Source organism: Galeopterus variegatus, unplaced genomic scaffold, assembly GCF_000696425.1.
Source record: "Galeopterus variegatus unplaced genomic scaffold, G_variegatus-3.0.2 Scaffold3290, whole genome shotgun sequence".
Classification (NCBI taxonomy): domain Eukaryota; kingdom Metazoa; phylum Chordata; class Mammalia; order Dermoptera; family Cynocephalidae; genus Galeopterus; species Galeopterus variegatus.
This window is the reverse complement of record NW_007729401.1, coordinates 122,947-143,835: the sequence shown is the minus strand read 5'-3', so window position 1 is coordinate 143,835 and position 20,889 is coordinate 122,947. Positions and strand designations below refer to the sequence as shown.

Genomic DNA, 20,889 nt, shown 5'->3' with positions numbered 1-20,889 from the left:
CCGGACACGAAAAAAGACAAAAAAAGGAAAAAAAAAAAAAAATTTAATGAGTTCAATATTTTTCATAAAAGTAATGCATAATCATGGAAGGATATTTGGGAGACATGGACACATGTCCCTTAAACACAGCGCCCTGCTGTGGTCCCCGGGCAACTGCATGCCTACCTGGGTGTGGGGGCTCTTGTGCCCCCAAGGCCTGCTTGGCCCGGGTAGCTTTGCTGGCTGCCCCTGGCCGGGATCAGTGTGCCCATCCATGCGTTCTTCCGTCCGGCCTTGCCAGCCCTGTGCTGCCCTGGGCAGTGCTGGGGTGGGGCTAAAGCAAGAGGGGCCCTGAGCTGCTCCTGGGCTTCCCGCCGGCCTTAGCATCACCTTCTGGTCTCCTCAGGGGCCTCTACTGAACAGTCGGGGTCCTCCAGTGACTGATTTTTGGATAAGTGAGGTGTTAATGAACTTTGATTTCGAAGACTGGGAAAGGGGGGTGTGGGAGGTGCCCCATCGTCCTCAGACCACTGTCAGTGCCCGCCTGGTCACGGGCCGGATGGGACACCCTATATTTTGCTTTTGCAGAAGGGCCCAGCTGCCACTACTGACTGCCTTTGATTGCTGTGGTGATGCTCTTCCTGTGACAGTGAATTGAATGACAGAATTCTAGGTTGTTGGAGGCTCTTCATGCAGACTTGAAGTGGATGGCTGAGTTCCAAGGGGGGTGCCAGTGTCATCGCCATGTCCTCGGCCCACGGACCATCCCTGGTCCAGCTTCCCATTTGTGCTGCCTCCTTTCCAGCACGTTTCCCAGCAGCGTCACCAGCAGCAGAGACTGGCTGGCACTGCTCTGGCCGGTGACCGCTGAGTGCCCGTGTCCCCTCCTTGCAGGTCTGGCTGTGGGTCTGGGCTTCGGGGCACTGGCCGAGGTCGCCAAGAAGAGCCTCCGCCCTGAGGACCCCACAGGTGAGCGGGGCCCTGCAGTGGGAGGGGCTGGGGAGGCCCTGGGAGGGCTGAGCCTGTCGCCCCTGGCCCCACCTGTGCTTTGGGGGGTGTCAGCCTCATGTCCTTCCTCCAGGGACCCCCTTCCCATCGTGTTCCATGTAAATGGGGCCCCTGGGCTTGCGAGGCTGTTTGTAAGACACTGACCCACTTCAGAGGGTTTGAGGCTTGGAAGCTGCTCCCCCTTCCTGCCCCATGTGGTCGCTCAGCTGCTCCTGCTGCCGCACCCCGCACCCCTGTGCCCTGATCAGGTGCCCAGGGCTCCCATTTGTTTGGGATGAGGGACGTGGGCAGCTGGGGCAGGAGAGGTGTGTGCTGCTGGGACAGACCCCACGGGGACTCCGTGACTGGGGAGGCGGTGACCTCTCCTGGGCCTGTCTTTGAGGTAACATCACCATCCCTCTGTCCTCTGCCACCCAGGGTCAGGCCAGGGTCATGTCAGAATATCCATCCCGCCTAGTCCGGGTGGCTGCTGGGCCCAGGCCCTCTGTGGAGAATGTTCTGCGGACTGGCCCCACGGAAACTTTGGGGTGTCCATGGTGCTGTGATGATGGGGGTCAGCAGCCGAGGCTCCCTCTGCCCCCACCGGGGAGGGTGCCAGGTGGGGAGGAGGTGGGTGTGGAGTCTGTCCAGAGGGGCATCCCCTTCTGCGGGGCCCGGGTCCCATGAGAGCAGCACTGAGACCATCTGCTTGGTGAGGGCCAAGATGGACTTGGACCTCGGGACTGGGTCCCCCCTGCCCCCGGCCCATTCAGGGAATGTCAGCTCTTTCTGGCATCTTGCATCTCCACACCGTCCATGGGGACCCCAGTGACACCGCACTGTCCAGCTGCACTGCAGCCCCCACAGCACTGGCTGCAGGCTGCCTGCATGGCCCATCTTTGCCCACAAGCCTCTCTGTCCTGGAGAGAGGGCACCAGCCCATCCCCACGGGCCCCTGAGCCCTGGGGACACAGGGCATCACATATGTCCTTGGAAGGGGCCAGAGGAGCGAGAGGATTTAGCAGGGGTATTTTTAGTGCTGGTGCTGAGGCACTGTGGGAGTGGAGCCTGGGTTTCTCTGGAAAGAGCGGCCAGCCTTCCCCGGGCACACTCCCCTGCTGCCCTCCCACAGCTCGCTGCTCTTCGTCCCACCTCGTCCAAGCAGAGAGGAGGCCAGATGGGCTTCAAGGTTACAGCTGGTGTCCTTTGTCAGGGACAGTGGTGGCCCAAGGCTGGGGGTCAAGGGGTCCAAGGACCAGTAGCCCTGAGAGTAGGACCTGGGGCGTAAGCCAGGGCAGGACGGCCCTGGACAGACCCAAGCTGTGCTCCAGCTCCCTGCCAGGCCCTGGCACCCCTTGGCCAGGAAGACACTGACTGGCCTAGCTGAGCTCTGCCCCTGGAGAGCCTCTCTGGAGTTGGGGGCATGCCACCTCTTCTGTTCCCTTGCTGAGGACCCGGCTCAGTTCTGCCCGAGCACATAGTGCCAGGCCGTAGTGCTGTGAGCTGTGGCACGTGCCAGGCACTGTGGGGCAGAGGAGGAAGCCACACTGCAGCCTTTGGGGTCTTCTGAGCTAACTAGACTCACAGGACAGAGAGCAGGAAAAGCCCTGGAGGTCACAAGGGCTGAAGGCCCAGCAAAGTGGGGTACTGAGGAGCGCAGACCCCTGCTCAGGCCTCTCCGTACTCTGCACAAGGCAGACTCACGACTGAGGCAGGGCTGAGCTGATAGCTGGGAGCGCGGACTGAAGCCAGTGAAGGGTCTGCCTTCCCATGGCTGCACCGCCGGCTGATGGCAGGACGCAGCCGGCCTCCTGCAGCCTGACCTCCCACCCCAGTGTACTGGCCAGAGGTCACCTGCACCTTGGGGATCACTGTGTGTTTGCCACGGCCAGCTGGTGCACTGAGCTGCGGGGCCTCTGTGGGCAGCGGGGAGAGGCAAGACAGCAGCAGGGCTGTGTGCTGTCCTTGACCCCGAGCTCCCCTCCCTTGCGGATGGGCTCTCACTACAGCTCTCTGCCCCACGTGGCAAATGCACACTGACTCCTGGGTTGCAAAAGACCTTCACCCAATGCACTGGGAGAGGGGTGCAGGGCGAAGACTTGGCAGTCCTCGCCTGGGGCACTGCCGATTGGGTCCCTCCGGGTCCCTTCCTCCCCATGCTGCCCCATCTCCAGCTGATCATGCCCTTGCATGCAGCCCTCACCCCCCAATCCCCATGGGCGTGATATGAGGAAGAGGCCCCGTGTGTGTGTTTGACCTGGATGTGTGCGTCAGGGGAGTGCTGGTGCAGGGCCTGGGGAGCACCGTGGAGGTGGATGTGGGAGGTGGGCTTGGATGCCCAGGAGGACACAGGCATTGCCTGAGCCCCCTTGGTCAGGCTTGGGGCAGGCTTTACCCGTGGCACTCCCAGAGCCCTGGAGCGGCCGTGCTGACCCTGCTGGCACCCTCAGGAAAGAAGGCCGTGCTGGACTCCAGCCCCTTCCTGTCGGAGGCGAACGCGGAGCGCATCGTGAGCACGCTGTGCAAGGTGCGTGGCGCGGCGCTCAAGCTGGGCCAGATGCTGAGCATCCAGGGTGAGTGTCGCCGGCGGGCTGCCTCTGCCCTGGGCGAGGGACTGGCAACTGCAAGGGGCAGGGGTGCAGGGCACTGTGCCTGGACTCAGTGGACGCTGGTGGGCAGGATGTGGGGGGCAGGGAGGGGTGTTTTCTGGCGACCAACTCCTGCTGCTTGCATGCGTCCTCGGAGACTGGGCTGTGCGGGCATTTACAAAAAGCATCTGAGACAGGAGCCCCCAGGCATTCTTGCCTTTTTCTGGGTGTTTTGAAATACCCAGAAGTTGTGCCGACAGCTGGTGAGAGTCCCGCTGCTCTGCCATGTTGGTTATAGGGGTGTGGGGGGTTCACAGGCCTGCCATGAGTGACGTTGGGGACCCGGCATTTGTGACCCCCAGGAAGGAAGGATGGGGAGATGGCCCCAAGAGCAGGGCCAGTGCTGGAGGGGCCCCAGGCCTCGTGCTGGAGCTCAACAGGGACGAGTGGCCTGCAGCTGGCACTGAGTGGAGCCTTGGGAGCAAGCTCACCTGCACAGCCACCAGTGGATGTGCCAATGGGCCACAATGGAACCAGGGGCTAACTCAGGGTGGCCATGACATGGGTCGCTGCCTGTGGTCGTGCAGCTCAGCGCGGACTTTCTGGAAGGCCTGCAGGCAGTGCATGTCTGGAATCCTTTGATGCTCAAACTCCGTGACTCCACGTGCAGCACCTTAGGTTAAGGACAGCTGGGAGAAGGGGCGGGCACCGTGCACCGGGAGCTGCCCCACGGGATCATCGCGCTAGGCCGGGCTGCGAGTGCGTGGGGGACTCACGTGCAATACCTTGGGTTCCTTTTGACCTTTTGGTGGATGTTCATGAGAGCGGGTTCCCCGTAGGGCGGCTGCAGGTGTGAACATGTCTAAAAACCCACCTTCCCGGGTCACGGGGGGAGTGCAGAGCTGCCAGCCGGGCCATGTGGCCAAGAGTAACTGCTCACCCATGCGTGTGGGCCGTGTCGCATCCCTGGCTGCAGCGTGCCCAGGCGGGGCACCTCTGTCGCTGCCCTTACTGTGTGCACAGCCCAGGAGCCTGCGTGCAGGTGGGAGAGGCGCTCCCAGGGTGCAAGGAGGCAGCGCAGCTGGGCCTGCTGAGTGGTGTCGGGCCTGTCGCTTGCCGTGAGCCTCGGGTTCCAGCGTGTAGAGGGGCGAACAGCACCTTGGCCTCCCTCCCGGTGCCGGGCTCCAGGAGGGTGCACCATGCACAGGGTGACCGGGTGGCCGCCGTGTCAAGGTAAGCGGCTGCCCTCTGCTGACTTCTCTCGTGCCTTCCAGACGACGCTTTCATCAACCCCCATCTGGCCAAGATCTTTGAGCGGGTGCGGCAGAGCGCCGACTTCATGCCGCTAAAGCAGATGACGGTGAGCCCGGCGGTGGCATGCCTGCCGGCTTCAGTCCCTCGGCCCCCATCGTCAGAGGGGAGTGGTGGCCCTGCGGCAGCGGGCAGACCGGGTACTTCTCAGGGTGTCACAGGTGGCGAGGCTGCACTCACGGCCCCTCCCTGGCCTTTCTCTCCAGAAAACCCTCAACAAGGACCTGGGTCCCAACTGGCGGGACAAGCTGGAGTACTTTGAGGAGCGGCCTTTTGCAGCCGCCTCCATTGGGCAGGTGCACCTGGCCCGCATGAAGGGTGGCCGCGAAGTGGCCATGAAGATCCAGGTACCCCAGACGCACTGCATAGGGCCTCCACACCCCACATCCCCTAGGGCACCCTCTCTGTCAGGGCAGGGCCTGCGTCTCACCTTGTCTTTCTGTCCCCAGCGTCTGGGTGCACTGGGTGCTTGAGAAGCATTTGCTAAATGAATGGCTATGAGGGGTGACAAGGTTGATTTGGAATAGGCAGGGGCAGGGGACAAGTGATGTGTGTCTCTTGGGTGCCCGAGGTGGAGGGAGGGGACCCTGGGTTGGTGGCTATTCCTGGTAATGGGGGATATAGGTGGTGGGAGTAGAAGGTGGAGAACACGGTCATGATGGGCCCGGGGCCGGGTGGCATTTTCGGGTCTTAGCTCTGGTCTGTCTGAGGTGTGATGTGGGGCTGGCTGACCCCTTCCTGCCCCGCAGTACCCCGGCGTGGCCCAGAGCATCAACAGTGACGTCACCAACCTCATGGCCGTGCTGAACATGAGCAATATGCTCCCAGAAGGTCTGAGCAAGGGCACGAGTGGGTGGCAGGTGCTTGGGATGGGCTCTGGGGACCCACCCTGACGCCCCTCCCCACCCAGGCCTGTTCCCTGAGCACCTGATCGACGTGCTGCGACGGGAGCTGGCCCTCGAGTGCGACTACCAGAGGGAGGCCACCTGCGCCAGGAAGTTCAGGTGCGGCTCCCTGCGGGGCAGGCCCTCAGCCCCGAGTGCGGACGGCGTCCCCCAAAGGAGCAGGACCCTCCTGGTGGGCTGTCCCAGGGGACGGGGTGTGGAGGGGCTGTGACCAGCTGTGACCTCCCCCCCAGGGAGCTGCTGAAGGACCACCCCTTCTTCTACGTGCCTGAGATCGTGGACGAGCTCTGCAGCCCCCACGTGCTGACCACGGAGCTGGTGTCCGGCTTCCCCCTGGACCAGGCTGAGGGGCTGAGCCAGGAGATTCGGAACGAGGTATGTCTGGGTGGCAGACAGGGTGGGGTGTCCCTGCTGTGCCGCCTGTTGCTGGTGACCTGTGAGCTGTGAATGGTATGAACGTGGTCTTAGAGCCCCAAGGCACTTGCTATGGAAGCAGGGCCAGGGGACTTAAGGGGAAAGGAGGGCAACTGCCACCTTCCCCAACCCAGGCGGTACATGGGACTCAGCCACCACCTGGGCAGAAGTTGGGGTGGTGCTGCCTGACGCAGGACCCCCTCCTGTCCCCAGATCTGCTACAACATCCTGGTTCTGTGCCTGAGGGAGCTGTTCGAGTTTCACTTCATGCAGACAGACCCCAACTGGTCCAACTTCTTCTATGACCCCCAGCTGCACAAGGTGAGCCCTGTGCGGGACACGTGAGCCCCTGGCTGCCCCTTCCCCAGGAAAGTCAGCAGAGTAGGCGGCTCTGGGATGCGGAGATCTTAGCTTGACCTTGAAGAGATCCCCTCTATGGCATCCGCCCTCCCCTGTCCCTTGCCCTGACACAAGAGCCAACCTTCCCCCGGTGTCTCCATCCCCAGGTGGCTCTTCTGGACTTTGGGGCAACACGGGAATATGACAGGTCCTTCACTGACCTCTACATTCAGGTAAGGCCAGGAGAGAGGCCCTGGCCTTGGCCCCCATTTTTCTAAGGCTGGGTGGGACAGGAAGCTGGGGGACTTGGAGGGTAGGGGAGTAACTGGGCCCCTGCCCCTAGGTCTGCTGACAGTGGGCAGGCCACGGCCCAGCTGGACTCTCAGCCCTGGCTGTGGCCTCCAGGCCTGGGGTCTGGAAAACAGAAGGGTAAAAGTGGGGTAGGCAGGTAGGTGGTTGGCGTTTGGCTCCCTGGACCCTCAGCTTTTCTTTCTGTGCTTCTGCCCAGATCATCAGGGCTGCTGCTGACAGGGACAGGGAGGCTGTGCGCAAGAAATCCATAGAGATGAAGTTCCTCACTGGCTACGAGGTTAAGGTGAGCGTCTCCCAAGGGCCCCACGGACTCTGGTGCTCCACAAGGCCCTGCTGGGGAGTGGGGATGGTGCGGCTGCCGGGTGGGCTGGGGAGCATGGGCATGGGCCGCTTTTTCCTTTGAAATCTTAAGTGGAACCTCAGTATATAAATGGATAAAAGCACAGGGAACAGCTGCCCCTGAGGGGTCCCCATAGAGCCCTGGGCCTCCTTGGGTACAGTCTGGAAGCCGGGCCCAGCCCCACCCTGCCCAGCGCCTCTGTGCATGAGACTGTCAGAGGGCAGGGCTCGGGGGCAGGTGAGCTGGGGGACTTGGGGGACTTGCTGTGAAGCTCCCTCTTGCCCACTTAGATGAGTGTCCATGGGCTTGTCCGAGCGGGAGGGCAGATGGGGTGTAAGCTTCCCTGGGCAGAGGGCAAGGATCAGAGAGCAGCAGCTCAGGCTGTTCTTTTTGGCAAGAACAGGATTTTATAAAAACATCACAAGTTTGAGTGCCTGTAGGCAGGGCTCACACTGGACTCTGCCCCAGGCCCCACCACTCCCTTTTGTCCCACATCCGGCCCAGGTCACACACTGATGTCATTTTCCTGGCCCCTATGGGACCAGTTTATGGCCCTGCTACGGTTACTTAAAAACAAAGGACTCACCTGCCTTACACTGTCCTTAACTTCTAACGGGAACTGCAGGGCCGCATGGGGCTGAGCCCTGTCGCTATTTGTCCCTCCTCCTCCCCCAGGCCATGGAAGACGCGCACTTGGACGCCATCCTCATCCTGGGGGAGGCCTTCGCCTCGGACGAGCCCTTTGACTTTGGCACCCAGAGCACCACCGAGAAGATCCACAACCTGATCCCCGTCATGCTGAAGCACCGCCTCATCCCCCCACCCGAGGAGACCTACTCCCTGCACAGGAAGATGGGGGGCTCCTTCCTCATCTGCTCCAAGCTGAAGGCCCGCTTCCCCTGCAAAGCCATGTTCGAGGAGGCCTACAGCAGCTACCGCAGCAGGCAGGCCCCGCAGTAGGCTGGCCCCGCAGCCTGTGCGTCACACGGTTTTACTGCTACCTGGTGGCGGGGCCAGAGGCACGACAATGGAAACGACTGGTGAGATCTGCCCGTTCCTCGTTCCCCCTCGGAAGCAACTCTAGATCGAGGCCATTTCATTCTCTCCTCCTGTTCCCTAACGGGAGAATGTTTAGCAGAAAGAGTCCTCCTTTCAAGTCCCGCCACCACAACAAAAACCAAAAACACAAAAGAGAAGGCTTTTTGGGTTCGGTTGTTAACTGTGGAGCATCAGGTCCGTGTGTGCGTTTCTAGAACAAGATCTGTGTTTTCCGCCTGCGGTTTGGAGCCAGGAGAAGTGCCACTGTGAACAGTGCCAGCGAGCACTACCTGACCACGGGCAGCCTGCCTGCTCCGGCTGTTCTTACACCTTCTGACAACTGAATGTCTGCAGAGGACTGAGGCCTGTCAGGGACGGCCAGCGAGCCCAGCACAGCTCACCTCTGCCGGGCATCTGTCAGGGGAGAGGCACGGGGTCACTGCTTAAACCTGAAGGGTCAGCACAGGCTCTGCGAATTTTTGTATGTATGTCTTGTAATGATCTAAGTTACTTGTTTCAATTCAATTAAAAAAAGTGCTTGTGAAAAGTGCTTTGGTGATTGATTGTACCATTGTGTCCTTTAAGAACTGTGAGAACGACGGTGGCCCACCCTTTCTAGCATTGTGGTGATGGCATCTCTCAGTAAAGGGTCCTCCGATCCGATGGTGACCGCAGAGACCCGCTAGCACGGTTTGCACACCCATTCCCAGCGTGAGGCCCTCGGTACCTGAAATGGAAGGCTCGGCCATGTTCATTGTAAAGGAGAGGGGCAGGGGTCAGAGGATGGGAAGATGCTGTGGTGTCGCTGTTCCCGCCACGCTAATGCAACTGTCCATGCTGACACTGGCAACTGTGGGAAGATGGCGACACCAGCCAGCAGGAGCAGCACTGGGCCTGCATCTCAGGGAAACACACTGTAGAGAGCAGCCGCCATGGAGGAACACTGCCTGAAAGTGGCTCTTCCTGGGGCTAACCCGGTTCACGCTGAAGGACATGGCGTGAGAACACGGTTTCCCAGGGCTGTATCTTTAAATCCCTAACATCTAGTGAAGGGCTGGACTTGTGGTAGCACAGACAGAAAGAGTATTTGTTACTGTAGGCTTTGATGGTCAATAATGACACAACACTGAGCTGCAGGCTAGACGCTGTTCTCAGCACTTCACATGTAACTTCACATGTAACTATGACACAGGAGAACACTGACGCTCAGGGTTTAAGTGGTGGAGCCGGGAGATTTGGAACAAGGCTAGTTAGTGTGGTCTCACTGTCGACACTAACTAGAGTAAACCAGGGGCTGGCAAACTACAGTCCATGGGCCAAATGTGGCCCAGTGAGTTTTTTAAAGTAAAGTTTTATTGGAACACAACCACTCACACTTATTTACATGTTGTCTAAGGCCGTTTTTGCACTGTAACAGCAGAGCTGAGTAGCTGTAACAGAGACTATATACATAGCCTGCAAAGCCAAAAATATTAGGCAGCCCTTTACAGAAAAAGATTACCAAGCCCTGTTCTAAACCACTGCATAGCTGCTGCCTCTAAAGCACGGCACACGTTATGAGGAATCAACCAACAGTCAAAAGTGTCAATTACGTGGGAAATGCTAACAGGGAGGGTCCTCAGAGTAACTGTTTAGCTGCAGCCAGTTTAGCATTTTCTTTAAGACCACCCCCAACCTTTCCTGTGTGTCCTTAGATGTACGATTCCCACTCAGCAAAAGCAGTTTAACACTAACGCTTGTTTGAAGTGGCTACTGATCGACTGCAATAAGCAGGCATAAAACCAAACTGCTCCACATTTACACTGTCAAGGCTGCTCGCGAAACCCTGTGCAGGCAGAGCTTGCTCTTGTAGACCAGACAGTAAGAGGGAAGGTTTGAAAAGAGGGGAGTGGAAAGCTTCAAGAGAATTTACCATTAATCTTACCTGAGCTAATGAAGAAACTAAGAAAGTCTCAGGCTAAACCACAGGGGCCTACGAATGCCTTGTAGTGCAAGGAGGAAGCGTGGACGAGGAGGGATGAGCCGAAAGCAGGATCAGAGAAAACATCGAGAGTCATCGCCTTTTCTCCACTGCTCACTTTTTAAATGGGGAGGGGGGGGGGGGCGGACGACAAAATACTCAGTTCTAACAGTCCCCTGTTTTATTGCAGTACATCAAAGTCTGGTTAATATTAAGTGATACCAACATAAAATATTGGTGAGGAACCTTTGTTACATTTTTTACTATCCCATCTTAAATATTTCTGTGCAAAAGAATCCACATCATTGTTTGGTAGCAGAGAATCTCATAAAGCTCCCTAAGACATTGAGGGCATAAAACCAAACAATAAAATAAGGAGTGATAAAAGCCAAAGCAATAGTTTTTCCCCTTCCATACACACACATTTGTCAGCATTATATTCTAAACAAAAAATGATTACACCTAGACCATGCAAAACTGTACAATAATATTACAATGAGAAAAAAACCCTAAAAAATTTATAAAATAAATGATATCACACTATCAAATAAAAAGGCAGGTCATTTTGTCTTCAGGGGATTTCAAGGTGGATGTGGGTGAGGCGGTGTCCCCATGACTGCCACGGTGTCTTGCGCATAGCGGCTGTCCCTGGCCTGCTGGTTGAGGACGGGAGGCCGCACTCCCGCCGAGGCAAGGCTCTCCTTCTCCAGCACGCTCCACAGAGAACTCTGGACTTGAGCAAGGATTAAAGTCATAACAAGGAAAGACGTTTTCAAAGGGCCTCAATGAAATATCATGCAGCTCTTCTAAATCAGGGGCTGGGTCGGGAAGAGGTGGGGAAGCAAGTGCCCAACTAGTTCCCGTTGTGCCCGGTGCACGTGGCTACAGCAAAGTCTGGCCCACAGCAGGAGCGTTGGGCTGCTCCAGGTGCCCCTCTGGTCAGCAAGGGGACGTTGCGCCTTAGCCAGGCCCACTTAGCTAGAACTAGTTCCCGTTGTGCCCGGTGCACGTGGCTACAGCAAAGTCTGGCCCACAGCAGGAGCGTCGGGCTGCTCCAGGTGCCCCTCTGGTCAGCAAGGGGACGTTGCGCCTTAGCCAGGCCCACTTAGCTAGGAGACTGCGGGGTTTGTGATCACTGCCTAAGGCCAGCAATCAGTCCTACTACATCGGGTGAGTTAGGATGGCCACCTGCCCTGCTCTGGCTTTTCTTTAATGATACCTGAGATCCAAATAAATGCCACTGGTCTTTCTCAGAAATAGATGTGGTCACTAAGTAACAAAATGACGTGATTCTAACCATTGGATAGGAGATAGAGACTGAAAGGCAGCCAGGGAATGACAGACTGTTGCTGTAAACGTAACAGGAATTTCAGATTCTCCTCTGGAGCCTAGGTACAAGCACTGATTGGAAAACCAGACAGATGGGCCCTTCCTAGTCCTATCTCCTAGCCACAAAGCTGTGCTCCCTGGGAAAGAACGTAGCCCACTAAGTGTAGTGTGCGTGTCTGTCTATGTGTAAATATGTATATGAATATATATTTTAACCACTAAAGAAGTAAAATCTGCTTTAGCAATCATTCAACAAGGAAGAAGGCTTTTGTTTTTGGCAAAAAGAAAAAAATACATATATATAATTTTATGTACCCAAAGCACATGACAAGATCAGTCAGAATTCAAGAGGAGACGACAAATTGGCTGGACATACCACCAAATACCAACACATACAGACCATGCCAGGCATGCCTCTGAATGTACTTTTCCTTTCTATTGAGGAGAGAAATAAGTCCTGCACAAAAACAAAGGATGACTTCGGACAGGGATAAAACACCTTTTCTGTGGCCTTCGTTGCTGACCCTTTGCATGATCATCATGTTTTGCTGCCCTGGAACTTAGTCCTCGTCTTTTCAAATCACTCTCCTCGGGAACTTCTGAAGGTTGGGATAAGCTCAGGAGGACGATCATTATCTTGTGAAAATCTCCCCCAAAACTATTACCCCTGGCAGTGTTTCTCTCCCAAAGTTCTCTTTTAGAATCTAAATATATTTGGGGCTGCTCTGTACGACTGCTGACACTACTTACGATTGCAGTGGCAAAACCAGAAAGTGCTGTGGTGCAATCCACTGGGTTAATACGAACAAGCTGCCAGTCAGCCTGGCAGCCCAGGAGAGCCTTCAGACACTCTCTCTCTCCTGCCCTGTCAGGAGGCTGAAGAGTATGACTCATTGTAGTGGAGCCTAGAGTTACGTAGGGTTATATTTTGATCCTAAAAGCATCCTTTGAAAAATAAGAACCTATAAGCAACAAAAATTCACAATTAGTTGTCAAAGCCACAAAGCAATGGCTTAGTGGAGAGCCCTGTCAATCTCAGCTCTCTCTGGGAAGAGAAGAAAGAGAGGAAAAGGGAGGGAAAGGAAAGAAGACAGGGAGGGCGAGCAGGACAGGAGGGGAGCAGCCCCCAGCAGTAGCTGGCAAGTCGATTCCCGCTCATGTGAAGTGCCCAGGGTACGGAGCTCCCAGAGTCACAGGGCAACGGCCAAACTCGAGGTCTGACCCTGGATGTTTGGATGTACAGAAGTAATTCTGCATGACTCTTCTTTTCCGAAAGCAAAATGATCCGGGAGATTAGAACCATGCAGTGAATTACACCCTCCAGAATAAAATATAATCAAATCTGAGCCAATACCGAATCCAGAATGTTTCACGTGTTAAAGCTGTCATTTTAAAATTTCCTATTATGACCATCTATGATATAATCCCGCATCAGAATCCTTCCCCCTCACCAGGTCTCAGTGACATCTCCATGAAGTAGTGTCACCCTGGACATGGCCTCAGCTCCCTGCAGCAGCAGAGGGCAGGTGAAGTCCCCGATGTCAGTGCTGACATGACAGGGCTTGGACACTGCAATCCCAGATTAGTAACTGCTGGACAACTTTCTGCATTTTAGCGGAATCTCAAAGAGAGGAGAAAATCTTTTTTCTATTTCTCAGAGAAACTTAGATGAAAAGTAAAAGAGAGGCAGATTCTCTTTACTTCCATGAGATATTTTTATTTTTATCTTTCTCTACTCATGTGCTTAACTGGTGAAATGACTCTGTAGAAATAAGTTCTTCTGGTTCTGTATCTCATTTCCTTATGGCAATTAAAACAGCAGGAATTCAAATGGAAATGTATCTAACAACACAATACAGCAACTGAGGGAGAAATTCAGTCAAAACGGCCATGCTGGGCTAACTTCTTGCCTGTGTACTGGGGTTAATTACATCCGTTTTCCACTGGGTATGGGGAAGAATATTTGGTTAAGGCTGTTCAAGTCCTTGCTTTTGAGGTTTATATTATTTGGTAATGAAAGCCTTTTTGCCCAGGCTTATCTGAGGAAGCTCACACTCACCCTCAACAAAACAAGACTCTTCCCTGGGAAGCCGTCTCCAGCCCCAGGATGGACACCTCACTGTAACTTAGGTAGGGACAGGATTAGCCCAGGGGAAAAAAGCATTTTTCTGAACCTTTTTAATGGACCTTCAGAAGCCACGACACTCCCTGTGTCCTTTCAGATGGAAGGGATCAGAAGGTGACAGAACTGTATTTCTACATTTATCTGCAGAAGATATCAAAATATAATGAAAAATTAGAAGTGTGGTTCGAATTCCACCTCTAGAAAAAGAAATGTCGTGGGTAGAGGTGAGCTTGCCTTTTTATGCTGTTGCTGATGTGGCTGCAAGCAGTAAAACTCTGGTGTCCAGGTTGCACTCCAAACCAACGGAACCGGGGTCTGCAATGGTTTCTAATGCTCCCCAGGTGACTGCAGCCTGTGACCAGACTGAGAACAGGGTCCTACAGGAACTCTGATTTCTCTCACGCCCATTCTATGAATGTCATCTGGAGACTTTTCTACCTTTTACATTACTTAACTGGGAAACAGACAAAACATTTTTTTTTAAATTAAATGATTTCTTTCTTTTATATATGCATCTATCTTTCGTTGAATACAAGACGCTTCTTTGGACTATATACATTCAGTATTTAACTTCTACATTTATGTATTTATTTAAACTCTGTATTGTAGTAAAATATGCATTGTTTTAATTCGTAAGGACTTCCTGGCCACAATCAGGTTGACACTCACAGTGGCTGCTAGGTGACAGCTCAGTGTGCCAGAGACAGACTCTCCCTCCCGATGTGGAGAATCCCATGCGCTACTTTGGGACTAAAATGAGACTCTACTGTGAAAACAAAATCTGTCTAGTCTTATTCTTATCACTTACAACGTGTGATCTGTCTACGTAGGCTACCATTTGGGGGAGGGGTGAAGTATTACTGAAGCAATGCTAGTGTATGGAATGAAATCAATATTCGTCTAAGCTGCTTAATGGAAGTCTGCCTTTGTCGTCACCGTTAGGCGAGGGGCATGGGCCTGCAAGTCACATTGCGAGAACTCTGGAGTCCCTACCCTGCTACTGCTGCCAGCCCCTGGTCACATCCAGGCCCAGGTGGAGGGACGAGTGACAGTGAGGGAAGAAGTGAGTGGAAGGGAGCTGAGCACAAGCCGCCCGCGCGGGGGCCCAGTGCTCTTGCAGCTCACGGGTCCCAGCTCCCGCGGTCGGTGCTCTCCAGAGAGAGGCTCTTGGTCTTTCGGGGTGAAACTGGGCTTGGGGGGCTGCTCAGGTTGGAACTATTGGAAGCTGTGGAATGTCTTGGAGAATCAGAGTCCTGTAAGGCCCAAAGTAAAACATTAATGAGAAGCAGCAGGAGAAAGAGGGAGACAGAAGGGGCTCAGGTTACCCCAGATCCCCTTCAGCCACCCTGACCAAATGACCTGATGTGGCTTCTATATTGCCAGTACATCACCTCTTTTGGGAGCTCAGTGAGAGGCACAGAAGATAAATGCTCAGAGTCCTTTCTGAAGGCCTTTAGAACTGTAGGTATTTCATACAAAGGCCAATAGAAGGGTGAACGGCTCTGGGAAACTGTTGTTTGCAACCCAAGTGACTGGCTGTCTGCCCCCGAGTGAATGGAGACCCCTGCTGCAGCCAGGCCCTCCTGGGTTGGTGGGATTACTTGGCTTTTTGATAATGATGTCTCCAGGCACAGCCGCTCCCATGATCCACTCACCTCTCCATCATAGTCCCTGGCCGGGGCATCGCTTCCTTGGTCCATGCCCCCCGAAGACAAAGAGCCTTCTGATGGGGAGGGCAGAGGCTGCCGCTTTGCACTGTAGCTTCCTCCCGAGAACTCCCTCTTTAACGCGCTGCCATTCTGTGTGGATGACCCTACAGCACACCATCCAGGCAAAACTTTACATATGCGGAAGAGGACGATCCTTCAGAGAGTGTGCAGACTCAGAGGGGACAAGCTACCCTTCTCGGGCCCCACAGTCGTCCTTCCCCTGATGGACAGTAAGTGCAACTGGGGCACCACGGCCCCCAGGCTCAACCCCGAGTCCAGCGATCTTGCATGGTTGTTTCTGTCACAGGCCAGCCCAGGGACTCCTGGTGAGCAGCAGCACTCTCCAGGCTGTGCCAGCCGCCCGAATGCCCTGCTCACTAACGATGTATGGCTTTGAGTCTGTCCCACCTGGGGGCTCACAGCACAGTCCGTGTGTCTCTTTTGTAGCTTTGAAGACTGATTGCATCGTGTTGCAATCATGTGCTGGCCATTCGTTGACCACCTTGGGCTCCAGTCCCTGCTTGCTCTGACCCCTGCCAACCTCTCCCACTCCCTCACTACTACCACGTAGCCATAGTGACCTTCTTTCAGCTAATGGAACATAGCTCACACATGACCCACCTCTAGGGAGGGGATGAGACTTCCCTAATTATTCTTTTTTTTTATCAAAACAATTGATTATATATATTTGTGGGGTACAGAGTTGACTATCAACACTTCTGTACAATATGTGATGATCAAATCAGGATAATTAGCATATTAATTATAAAATGTAACCATTCTTTGTGTCCATTAACCAATTTCTTTCTAAGCCCCCTCCCCCTTTCTCACCTCTAGTAACCACTATTCTGTCTAACATGAATTCATCCCCACCACCACAATTTGTAATCTTATTTGTCTGTCTGTCTCCCAGGTGGCCTGCAAGCTCTAGAAGGCCTCCAGGACTATTTCCTTGACAACCGCACTTGTGCCTAGGAGGCATTACCCAGCAGGGCCTGAGACCCTGAAACCACTCGAGCATGCAGTGAGCATGCTGAGTAGGTGATGAACACACCCCCCATGGGACCTGAATGGCAGGGGGCAGCCAGCTCCCTTGCCATGGAAGCACCTTCCTGGCAGCCTGGGCCACTTACTTGCTGACAGGCCGCTGCTGGCGCTCATGGAGCGACCTGGTTCAGGGCGGGATTTGGTGATAGATGGAATACTGACTGAGCCACTGAATACTGTCCGACTTTCCTGAGGCCGAGGGTTCTAAGAACAAAAGAGAAAGACACATTCTTCAGCAAGAAAAAAACTGATTTTCTGCAGAGATGTTTATTTTCCACTCTAACTATCAAGAAATAAAATTATCATAGGGTTCAGATCCCCACACCGGCCAGCCACCAAAAAATAATAATAATAATAATAAAATAATAATAATAGTAAAATAAAATAATTGTGACCAGAATGATACAAAGTAAGGAACAGCAGATTATATAATCCCTCCTACCCGTAAAAGTAATAAAACCTTAACAGGAAGTAAATCTCACCTCAATCAAGGATTAGTACTCATCCTTATACTTCTTGAAATTCTTCCCAATCAAAAGCATTTTTTTGGTTGTGAAACAGTTAAGTAAAAGTTACATGGTTAGACGTGATAGTGGAGTGTAGAATTACATGGACATTTGCACATTGAAACAAAGCTTTTAATATGTATGAGATTTTCATTTGTCTAGGATAATTCAACCAATGAATAAGTCCATTTGGAAGAAAGTCAATTAAAATCACACTCTTCTCAAGAAGCTGTTTTATCAGTGTGATACCGAATGTGCCATTCGCACGCTCCCAGCCCAGTCACCAGGCATCTCTACTGGCTCACATGCAGTAGCACTGAGTCAGAAATCTGATTGTGGCACAGTCACAACCCAGGTTAAGTTATTTAACTTGGGAACATTAGTTTGAAAAGTCTGCCATCTAATTATTGGATGATCTTGGTGCCCATGGTAGGAAGGTGGGCCGCAGAACACTCTGCAGATCACGCACGCACAGCAGGGCAGCGGGGTGTGTGCAGGCCGAGCCGCCCCAGCACGGCTGAGGACAGAAAGCATGCACCTCCCTGAGGGCCGGCCCTTTGGACCAGAGGAGGCAAGATATCTCAGTGTCCTTACAAATCCTCAGCGAGGCAAACTGTATATGCCATTTTACTAACACCTCTTTTACTCCTCGCATCACTTTCTCTATTTGTTGATATAGTTCCCAGCCTTACGAAAAACATTTTCTGAGGCAAATGGGCTGAATCTCTTTAATTTCTTATCATTTATAAGCAGATTTATACATATTTATTTGGAAAATGTTATCTATTCCTTCTTAATTTTTCTTTGATAACCACCACATGATGGTAATTTTGCTTGCCCACGGTATCTAGTCTTAGCCAACCCTCCTGTCCTCCCTCAGCTGCTCTGAGAAGTTGTGACACAGAGGAAGCTTGGTGGCTGGTGGGCACAGGCTGCGGATGAAACACCTGTGCCCCACAGCTGACTGATGACAGGCCTCAGGCCTGCTAGTTACACTCTGTGCCTCAGTTTCTTCAACTGTATTGTGGGACTAATACCTATCTCATGGGGCTTTCCTGAGGATTATGGTAATTATAGGAGTAAAAAGAAGACACTTGGCCCAGTCCCACTATGTGCCTTTCTTCCCCTGCCCTTGTAATGACTCATATAGCCACCTGCAGTGTCACTTTCTCCCTTCCCTCTAGTCACGTCAAAATAGCAAATCTGCTGCAAGGGGGGTAATCACCAACTTTACATGCCTTAAGCCAGACCATAACTCTACAATGAAAATGCAGTGAAAAAAAATCACATAAAAAGTAGTCAAAAACTCAGTTTTGTGACTTTTCCACAGGATCAATTTAAGTCAAGTCAATTCGTTTACTGAATCAGAGTATTAACAGGCTATTTTCCTTTGAAAAGAGATGACTGGCTTCATATGATGCTATAGGTAGGGTGGTTTCTTTATGCTTTCTACACTGTCAGAAAATCACACAGTGCCATGGGTTGATTGAATTGTGTCCCCCAAAGTCCATATATTAGAAGCTTAATCCCCACTGTTAACTGTCAAGGATGGGAAATCCTATATGGTAATTGAAAGGTGGGGCCTTGAAGAGGTAAACTAGATTGTAGGACCATGACGTACTGAATGGATTAATAATGGTGGTCATGGATGTGGTTTGGAGGACTTTAAAGAGAGTATTAATGAGGGAGTCAGTCTCTCTGCTCTACCATTTTTCTGCCATGTGAGACCCCTGGTCACTGTTGCCACCACCAAGACCTTCAACAGATGTGTTTCCTGCACTGTGGACTTCCCAGCTTCCAAACGTGTAAGCAATAAATTTTGTTTTCTTTATCAATCACCCAGTTCCAGATATTTTATTATAAGCAACAGAAACGGACTAATACACATATAGTCACGGCCACTAGCATATAAAAAAAGTGATCGGAAAATACATTTATATGGTTTTAAATTTTACATTTATTATATTATATGTTTATAGAGAAGCTGTTGTTCTCTAAGTTCTAAGTTCATTAAATTGTTTGCCATTTTCTGACTATAAAGGTAATACACATGAACTGTAGAATATATGGATAATAATGGAACCATAAGAGACCAGAAAACTGTCACCTGTGAACTCACCAGATACTATTAACATTGGTGTATTTCCTACTCATCTTTTCTTCCAACATATTTTTTTAGGGTTGACCATACTATAACATGCTTTTTTCAAAAGCAATAGAGCACAAAGCTAACTAGTGTATTCTAACATGTCACAATTGTCTACGTCATTTTACTGTTTCAAAAACACTAAGTCTTCTTTAATCACTTAGGGTTCAGAAAATATTACTTCTCTGTGACACAGAATACATCAGAGAAATTCATCCATATGCCTGCCACACTGTTTGTGGCATGACTTAGGCTTGTTCCTGACTTAGGTTATTCAGTGTTAACAGAAATCTGTCTTACCTGAATCCTTCACAAGTTTTGGCAAGAGACAAGGCCTAAATGCTTAAACTACCTTTAACATATTTCATTAAACGTCCTCCCATGTGTCCCTTAAACACAGAAAACCAGGGAAACACTCAGTAGGCACATCCCCATCTACACGCACTCCCTTGGGGACCTCAGCTTATTGGGTGACAGTTCAGTTTGTCCTGATTATTAGTAAGTGCATAGTTGGCAACTTTCTAGCCTCATTCCTTTAGTCATCATTTCTTCTGCTAACTGCTATTATGACAACTCTAAACTCTAGCACCTAAAAGTTAGGTGCTGAAAAATATTTGCTGAATAAATGAATGGATTATATCTGCAATTCCAATTTTCTACTTGACGTACTGGGATTAATTCAGTTAACAATGTAATTTATGAACTTCAAATTATGATCCTTCCTGTAGAACATATAATACTCTAATTAATATTGGCTTGATGTTACGTGTGTGTGTCTTAAAGATACAAAGTATATTTTACTTGTATTGTTTGGGCAGAATAACATTTTCTGGGAATCAATGAATAAAATGGTAGCAAATTCTTCAAACAATCTGATTTATATGCTAACAGTTAAAAGAGGACTGTCTCCTTTGCTATAATATGGTATAGGTCAAATAATTCAACATAGAATACAATGAAATGAGCATAAATACTTAAGGCTTTTGAGGTTAAAAGAAATGAGCAATGATGTACTAGTGTGAGTAGGTAAAAAGATTTTTAGTTATAATAAAAGTCTAGAACTGGAACCTCAGTTCCCAGCTGCCATGTAACCGTGAGACCCCAAGGAGAGGTTCCGGCTCTGAATAAGTCTGCAGCACTGAGCACTCCTACACACATCTAAAACACCTGAGAGAAGGTTATGGCAAAACAATTAAAGAAAGGCCACAGCTAGCAATCAGGAAAACAAGCAATAATACCACTTAAAAAATTCCAAATCATACATTTTGAAGAATCCCACATAGTGAAAGCTGGCTGGCTGGCTGGCCCCCAATTCAACCGCTGCCATGTTTGTTCACATACCAAATTTGCAAAGTCCATGTAATTCTCAGCGTGTTATTTGTTTAAAGCAAACACTTTACCTTTTTTCCTCTAAGAAAATAAAAAATTTAAAACTAGCAATTCACACAAAGAGGAGCAACCATAGCTGAAAGACATGAGTGACATGTGCACAGTGCAGCAAACAAAAGCTCAGAGGAGATGCGAGTATCAGTTCCAAGCTGCACATTTTGGTATTGTTTTTTCCTATAAACTTGAAGACACATCAGTGTCCTTTTCTATAAAACAAACCTACCATAGAATAAATGGCAAAAATCAAGCTTATAAAATATATGAGTTGCTTAGTAACACTGAATGTTTAAGTAATATAAGAATGATACAAAGAAAAAGTGTTTGATAAAAAAAAAAAAAAAGGTTAATCATTTCAGTCAGCTAAACAAAACAAACTTCATTATAAAGTAACAAGAAACCTAAGCATCCAGTCCTTTCTAGGTAGAAATACAAGGGTCTTCAAAAAGTTCATGGAAAGATTTGTAT

General features: G+C 51.3%; 2 protein-coding genes across 2 annotated transcripts in view; one reads left to right on the top strand and one right to left on the bottom strand.

The window, feature by feature from the left end:
* ADCK3 (aarF domain containing kinase 3) overlaps positions 1–8,763 on the top strand; it is a 20,927-nt gene extending 12,164 nt beyond the window's left edge. The window contains exons 4-14 of the mRNA XM_008584514.1: positions 874–948; positions 3,417–3,539; positions 4,829–4,914; positions 5,072–5,212; positions 5,615–5,696; positions 5,776–5,869; positions 6,004–6,145; positions 6,398–6,505; positions 6,691–6,756; positions 7,032–7,118; positions 7,851–8,763. Of these exons, the coding sequence (XP_008582736.1) occupies positions 874–948; positions 3,417–3,539; positions 4,829–4,914; positions 5,072–5,212; positions 5,615–5,696; positions 5,776–5,869; positions 6,004–6,145; positions 6,398–6,505; positions 6,691–6,756; positions 7,032–7,118; positions 7,851–8,135 (1,289 nt within the window). The 3' untranslated portion in view covers positions 8,136–8,763. The remainder of the gene's footprint in view (positions 1–873; positions 949–3,416; positions 3,540–4,828; positions 4,915–5,071; positions 5,213–5,614; positions 5,697–5,775; positions 5,870–6,003; positions 6,146–6,397; positions 6,506–6,690; positions 6,757–7,031; positions 7,119–7,850) is intronic.
* Positions 8,764–10,336: 1,573 nt separating this feature from the next.
* CDC42BPA (CDC42 binding protein kinase alpha (DMPK-like)) overlaps positions 10,337–20,889 on the bottom strand; it is a 116,174-nt gene continuing 105,621 nt past the window's right edge. The window contains exons 25-28 of the mRNA XM_008584516.1: positions 16,470–16,587; positions 15,283–15,440; positions 11,158–14,880; positions 10,337–11,026 (exon numbers count right to left, since the gene is read on the bottom strand). Of these exons, the coding sequence (XP_008582738.1) occupies positions 14,749–14,880; positions 15,283–15,440; positions 16,470–16,587 (408 nt within the window). The 3' untranslated portion in view covers positions 10,337–11,026; positions 11,158–14,748. The remainder of the gene's footprint in view (positions 11,027–11,157; positions 14,881–15,282; positions 15,441–16,469; positions 16,588–20,889) is intronic.